Here is a 7,048-nt window from a genome sequence, read left to right as displayed (position 1 = left end):
CCGCCCTCCCGTTGGGGCCGGGGCGGTAGCCCAGAGATCCGCGGCTCGGCCCGCGATTTACAGTCACTTTGCCTGCTGCGGCCGCTTCCGGTTCCGGTACGAGGAACCGCACGGGATCCGAGGCGCCGGGCATGGCGGGGAGCCGCCTGGAAACCGTGGGGAGCATTTTCTCGCGGTACGTGCTCGGAGCCGGGGTGGGCCGAGGGCGCCTCCCCTTTTTACGCCCTTTCTTGGGTGGGTCTGAGCCCGGCCAGGCCTCTCCTGTGTTCTCTCCTGTTTCTGAAGAATTGTGCTTGACTACGTCACCCCTTGAATGTCTTAGCTCTCACGTTCAAGGTCGCACCTGTCCGCTCCCCGAGTGGAGGTCTCTAGGAAGAGGAAGGGAGGAAGGGGCTGATGGGCCTGGCGGGACCGTCTTTGCATTTTCCTTGACGGGACGGGGATGGGGCGAGGGGGGTGGGACGCACATAAGAAGGCGGAAGATTAACTCCCGAGCACTGTTAGGTTGGTTTGGAATATGGGAACATCTTACCTATAGGTAGGGGACTTCCTGCTCTGCCCTCCTTCCGGGTGTTTTCCGGACTCTGTGACCCCGCCGGTGTCCCAGGCTGCGGCTACGCTGATTCACTGACTGACCTTGGTTTTAAATTAATTAAGTTTTGGCTGCAGTGGGTCTTTTTGCTGTGCGCTGGTTTTTTTCTAGTTGCGGCGAGCAGGGGCTACTCTTCGTTGTGGTGCGCGGGCTTCTCATTGCGGCGGCTTCTCTTGTTGCGGAGCATGGGCTCTAGGCGCCCGGGCTTCAGTAGTGTGGCACGTGGGCTCAGTAGTTGTGGCTCGTAGGCTCTAGAGCGCAGGCTCAGTAGTTGTAGGCACACGGGCTTAGTTGCCCCGTGCATGTGGGATCTTCCCAGACCAGGGCTCGAACCCGTGTCTCCTGCATTGGTAGGTGTATTCTTAACCGCTGTGCCACCAGGGAAGCCCTCTGACCTTCGTTCTTTACCCTTCCTTCAGGACGCGGGACCTGATGCGGGCTAGTGTGTTGAAGGAGAAGCCCCTCTGGTTTGACATATATAATGCCTTCCCGCCACTGAGGGAGCCGGTCTTCCGAAGGCCCCGCTTGCGATACGGCAAAGCGAAAGCTCACATCCAGGACATCTTCTACTACGAGGATCGGATTAGAGCGTGAGTGCCGGGCCCGTATGGTGGACAGGAGGCTGCAGAACTTTAGAAGGAAAGGTTTAGCCAGCAGTCTGACAACTTAAATAGGAATTGAGTCTGGGCTTGCTCTGTGGAGCCGGTCTTGTCTATCTAGCCAGATTAGGGAATCAGAGCCCCTCCCGTATGTGAGAGAAGCAGAAGTTCGGAGAAGTAGAATCTGGAGCCCAACAACTGACTGATCATTGCAATGATAGCTAGGTGTTTCTGCACATCTGTTTGGTGGCTGGCACCGTGCTAAGCCCTTAACCAACGTTATCTCATTTAGGTCTTACTTCAACCCTGCAAGGTCAGTCGGTATCCTCGTCTCCATTTTAGTCAGGAGAACAATGAGGCTCAGGGTCAACTTACTGGGAAATCACTGACAAAGCCCTTTCCTTCAAATACGGATGTCAGTTTTTAGTATCCAGAGTGTGTACAGTTTCTTTTCTCTTTAAATGTTAAGATCAGAGATTGTGCCTAATTGAAATTAATACATATACCTTATTCTTACCCCTATTCCTGGATGTAAGAAAACAATTTATAAAGTCATTTTCTCTATTGAGGCACCTTTCACCTGACAAATCTTTTTTTTTTTTTTTTTTTTCTCTCACGACACTCCTTTGAGGTAGGAGAACAAGTACGTTCTGGCTCTGCTTGTAAATTTTCAGAGATCTTTGGGGCATTAAATACTTCTTCAGTAGTTTTCTGCTCAGGTCCGTTGCATGCTCTCCGTCAGGATGCTTTCAAGGTCATTTACACATTAAAATCATTTGTGCTTCTACTGTGTGCGTGGCAGTGGAACTGGGTGATAGTCACTGGAGAACGTGGAATATTTTACTGCTTCCTCTTTTATTGCTGTTAAGGCCAAAATAATAACACCTTATACTTAAATCGTTTTTTGAACCTTTATCTTTTTGGCCTTTTTTTTTTTTTTTTTTGGTGTTTTTGATATTTTTAAGAACTTAAAACAGCAAAATAAATTTCAGTTTTATCAAAACCTAAATGTAATAAGTGAAGTCCTAAAAGTTCTAGAAGAAACTATGGGGTAATTTAAAAAATAATCTCTGTGATAAAAGCCTACCTAAGCATGATATAAAAACCCAGAAGCCATAGATGAAAATATTAAAATTTCTGCACACAAAAACTACCATAAGCAAAATCAAAAGTCAGGTGACATACTGGGAAAAAATTTTGCGACATGTATGACAGAGGGCTAATTCCTGTTTATATTGCTATAAAGTTTGCTTATGAGTCAAGAGAAAGACCAAAAGGAAAAATAGGCGAAGAACATGGACAGGTCACAGAAAAGGAAATTCATTTGCTTTTAAACATGAAACGATGTTCAACCTGTTTCATAAGAAAAGCAAAACTACAATGAATTATAATATTTCACCTGTCAGATGGACAAAGGTCAAAACGTCAGGAGATACAATTAGGTGCGGGTGTATAGAAATAGGCGGTCTCCTGCCTTCCCGGTGTGGGTATAAGTTGGCACAGCCCCTTTGGCAAGCATTCTGGCAGTTTGCAAGGCCAAATTACAAAGGCACATACCTTGACCCAGCAATACCATTTTTAGGAAATTATTCCACAGGCTTATTTGCACAGCACACTGAGAAATATAGATAAAGGTAATCATTGCAACACTGTCTAAAGTAGCAAAGGACTAGAAACAATCTACGTGCCCTGATTTGAAATGATCTCTGAGAAATATTAAGTAAAAAGGAAAGATGTGTTTACTATCCTTGGGGTTAAACAGCGTGGCTGGGGACAGGGAATGATAGATGCATGTATGGTTGTATAGTGGTAGAACATTCCTGGGTGGATACACAAGAAACGGGTTAGCGTTGCTTAAGGGGAGGGGAACTGGGAGTTTAGGGTGCAGAGGTGAGGAGGAGTGTTACTTTTCACTGGATACCTTTCTGTAACATTTGATGTATTTACCATGTGCCTGCATTGCTTATTTAAAACGAACAAAAAAGGTCTGTAGGTCATGTTATACTCGGTTCCTCAGGGCCCAGCAGTTATTCTTTCCTCCATTCTTGGCCATGATCTATAACTGGAGATTTATATTGTGTTGTTTTGTACTTTCTAGGAAATTTTATTCAACCTATGGATCTGGTCAAAAAGCTTTTGATCTGTTCAATCCAAACTTCAAGTCTACCTGTCAACGGTAAGCCATTCCATAAGTCTTTGGTTACCTTTCTTTTTTTAGGATTCAGTTGTCAGTTTGAGGGGTTTTGTTGCATTCCACTTGAGGAAAAAGATGTTCCTATAGGAAGATCTCTTTTTTTTTTTAATTAACTCTTTTTTTAAACCATAGGTCCTTGTTGGTTATCTGTTTTAAATAGAGCAGTGTGTACGTGTCAATCCCAAACTCCCTAGGAAGTTCTCTTAAGGGAATACTCAGGACTGTGTAACAGCATGTCTTGACAGCTCTCAATATACAGACTGAAGATGTGACTGCTTGGAATTCTAGGTTTGTGGAGAAGTACATTGAGCTACAGAAACTTGGAGAAACAGATGAAGAGAAGTTATTTGTGGAAGCAGGGAAGGCTTTATTGGCAGAAGGTGTCATTTTAAGACGAGTAGGAGAGGCAAGGACTGTGAGTATTTTGTTAGCTAAAACTATTACTAGGATTGGTTGTCTGTTTGTCAGAGGTTAAAGGAAGGCTTGGTTTTCTTTCCCCAACCGTGGCTCCAGGTCAAATACCGTTAGATTGAATTAACTAGATTTTTGTGGTAAGGACTGCGGCTTGGAACAAGTGAGTTGTCACGAGGGCTTTTAAAATTGTGGTTCTGTAGAGACTTTTATTATTTGTTGTAATCAAATTTGACCTGAGATATTAATGTTAGATTTTTGAGTCAGTGATAGAATGTGCTAGTCATATAGCTTCAGCTGATTGAGTGAAAGTCATAACATCTGTGTGACATACTTATATCTGGTCTTTTAAGCAACAGGATGGTAGTCACATTTCCTGGAAATCTGAACCCATGGGTGTCGAGCCCCAGACTGCGTTGGAGGAGAACCAGTCTCTGAAAGAAGATCCACAGGCGCAGCATTTGGGGGCACCTGGAGAACAGTCGACAGGCCTCTCACCTCCCTGAAGAACTTGTATGCTGTGTATACTGACATCCAAACTGGATTCACAACGTGAATGTTGTACTATTTTTAACAGTTGAACTGTGTAAATGTTTCTTGATCTCTAAGGCATCACGTTTGCCTTCTCTTGGTTTCCACTTCTAGGTTGTCATAAAGCTCTGTATCATGGTTTGAAGAAGCATTTATGTGAACTTTTATGTTAGGGCGGTATTAAACAAAGAATTCCTCGGTGCTTATAAAGTAAGTTTACTTTAAAACTGTAAATAGCATGAGGAAACCTTTGTAAGTATTGTTTGAATGGGACTCATTCTTAGTAGGTTTGCTTGGGGTTTTGTGTTCACATTTGATTCTCTGATATGTTTCTCTTCTCTTTTTTTTTTTTATTTTTTTAATTTTTTTTGCAGTACGCGGGCCTCTCACTGCTGTGGCCTCTCCTGTTGCGGAGCACAGGCTCCAGACGTGCAGGCTCAGCGGCCATGGCTCACGGGCCTAGCCGCTCCGCGGTATGTGGGATCTTCCCGGACCGGGGCACGAACCCGTGTCCCCTGCATCGGCAGGTGGACTCTCAACCACTGCGCCACCAGGGAAGCCCGTTTCTCTTCTCTTGATCCATCAGACTTTTACTTGCACATCAGGTGTGGTTCCCTGGCCAACTGTGTCTGCAGCTAATCTTTGTACTTTTTGCTTGAGAGGCCAGGCTGACTTGTGCTTTGCAGTGAGAATGAGGACCTATCATTGATGATGGACCAAGGCCAAGACTATAACTTTAATCTCATGGATTGAGTGCTGGAGATGGTTAGCATAGACCTGCAGGTAGTAGGCTGCTCAGGAAAGATTTGTTGAGTGAATGAATGATTACATCCCGCTGAAGACTGAATTCAGATGACTTCTCTGTAGGTAACTGGGTTGCCAAGAGGGATGATGCTCTTCACCGGCATCCACTTTCCTCCCTGGTGTCAGGGTGTGCTTACAAGTTTTTACCAGCTCTCCTGCTCTCTTCATTTCCTTATCTTTTACTGAATAAATAAAACACCCTTCAGCTATCAGTAATTTGCTGCTCCAGAAACTTCTTACTTTAAAACTTGTGTAGCTTTTCCCCCCTGTTCCTGTGTGCAGTCTCTTCTGTCTCCTGGCATGTCAAGGGCGGGGCCCACACCCCACAGACTGTACACCTTGCACAGGGTGCTCAGGTAATGGAAGGTCAATGAGTACACGAGGCAAAAGCCATTCTCAGCCATGCTGCTTCTCCCCCCCACCTTTATCACTGTTGTACAATTCCTCTTGTTTGGGGACTGCTTTACATTTATATGGGGAAGTAAATTACATCCATTCGACATTAGGCAACCATTGGGTGCCAGATACGGGGCCTGGCCTTGAGAGGAAGACTGCGGCAGGTGGAGCAGTTGGTTCTGTTCTCAGAAGGGCGATCGTGGCTCCCTCATTCTCAGAAACCTTATCTTTCTGGGATTTAAAAGATGGTTTCTTTTTTCTTTAAATTTTGTTTATTTTTTTGCGGTACGCAGGCCTCTCACTGTTGTGGCCTCTCCCGTTGCAGAACACGGGCTCCGGACGCGCAGGCTCAGAGGCCATGGCTCACGGGCCCAGCCGCTCCGCAGCATGTGGGATCTTCCCGGCCCGGGGCACGAACCCGTGTCCCCTGCATCGGCAGGCGGACTCTCAACCACTGCGCCACCAGGGAAGCCCAAGGTGGTTTCTTTGTCATAGAAATGAAGACGTTTAAGAAAATTATTTGTTGCATAATTAAAGAAAAAGTTATACATGCTCATGGTTCAAAATTTGAAGGTGAAAAGTCAACCTCCTTTCCACTCCTGTCCCCTGGCCCTCCCATTTTCCCTTCCCTGCGGCCACCACTATCACCATTCTTTCCAGAAATAATTTTGAGTGTGTACGAGGGGACGCAATGTATACTGTTCTGTACCTTGTTTTCCACTTAATGTCTCAGAGATCCTTCGTATGGACGCGTAGCAAACCTTTAGGTTGAACCTCAGTGATCAAAACAGTCAAAGGGAATGTCATTGTGAGCGGCTGGGTGGCGGCTGCCAGTTCCCACAGAGCCGGGTTGGGTTGCACGATATGAAGAGAGGTCTGCGTGCTGCGGGGCTGGGTTGGGAGCGTGCTCCCGCCTTCCCTGTCCCCCACCCCGAGCCAGAGAGAGAACCCAGGAGCCCCAGCGCCCCAAACAGAAGGATCCCTGAACAGCCACCCCCCTCCCCACTGGCAGCTGCTGGGGGGTGGGTGACCAAAGTCTGGGCTTCTGAGAAAGCCAGGATGGGAAATCTTTAAAAAGAAAACAATAAGACATTGTCAAAGGTGTGAAGCTTCCTTGGGGAATTCAGAACTCTTCCCATGGTCAGTGTGGGCAAAAGCCATCACCAGGTCCCTATAGTGTTTGGAGAGAATGGAAGTATGACCTCATTCTCGGCCTTCTTTAAGGAGCTTAAAATCTAGTTGGGAAGATAAGAGTGACTTTCAAAACAAGATGAACAGGAATCCTTTTAAATTACGGAAGTCGGGGAGAGGGATGAGCCCTGGACTAGTCTAGGACCACTGCCTGGAGAGCCTTGAAGGGCAGGGGGGACGTGAAGCGTGCGTGCTGTTTCTTTTGTCAGGAGCACCTCCCTGCCACCACAGTCTTTAGAAACCATACCTTCACAGCCCTTTCAAAAGCTATCTCTGCTCGCAAGGTTTACCAACATCCAAACTGAGTCTCAAGTCCCTGTCGAGACACTT

At 46.3% G+C, this 7,048-nt stretch overlaps 1 protein-coding gene across 2 annotated transcripts; it reads left to right on the top strand.

Moving 5' to 3' along the window:
- On the top strand, window positions 1-5,842 carry MRPS23 (mitochondrial ribosomal protein S23). 2 transcript variants are annotated; one of them, XM_029213077.1, is made up of 5 exons: window positions 1-175; window positions 1,012-1,182; window positions 3,290-3,367; window positions 3,674-3,800; window positions 4,150-4,533. In XM_029213077.1, the coding sequence occupies exons 1-5, from the start codon at window positions 132-134 to the stop codon at window positions 4,300-4,302; spliced, it is 573 nt and encodes a 190-aa protein (XP_029068910.1). In that variant the 5' UTR covers window positions 1-131; the 3' UTR covers window positions 4,303-4,533. The 2 variants fall into 2 exon arrangements, with proteins under 2 accessions (XP_029068910.1, XP_029068911.1); XM_029213078.1 differs by lacking the exon at window positions 1-175 and adding an exon at window positions 258-364 and having other exon boundaries at window positions 4,150-5,842.
- Window positions 5,843-7,048: the final 1,206 nt, after the last annotated feature.

This window comes from Monodon monoceros, unplaced genomic scaffold (assembly GCF_005190385.1).
Source record: "Monodon monoceros isolate NGI ecotype Baffin Bay Population unplaced genomic scaffold, NGI_Narwhal_1 Super_Scaffold_9, whole genome shotgun sequence".
Lineage (NCBI taxonomy): Eukaryota > Metazoa > Chordata > Mammalia > Artiodactyla > Monodontidae > Monodon > Monodon monoceros.
This window is presented reverse-complemented; position numbering and strand designations above follow the sequence as displayed.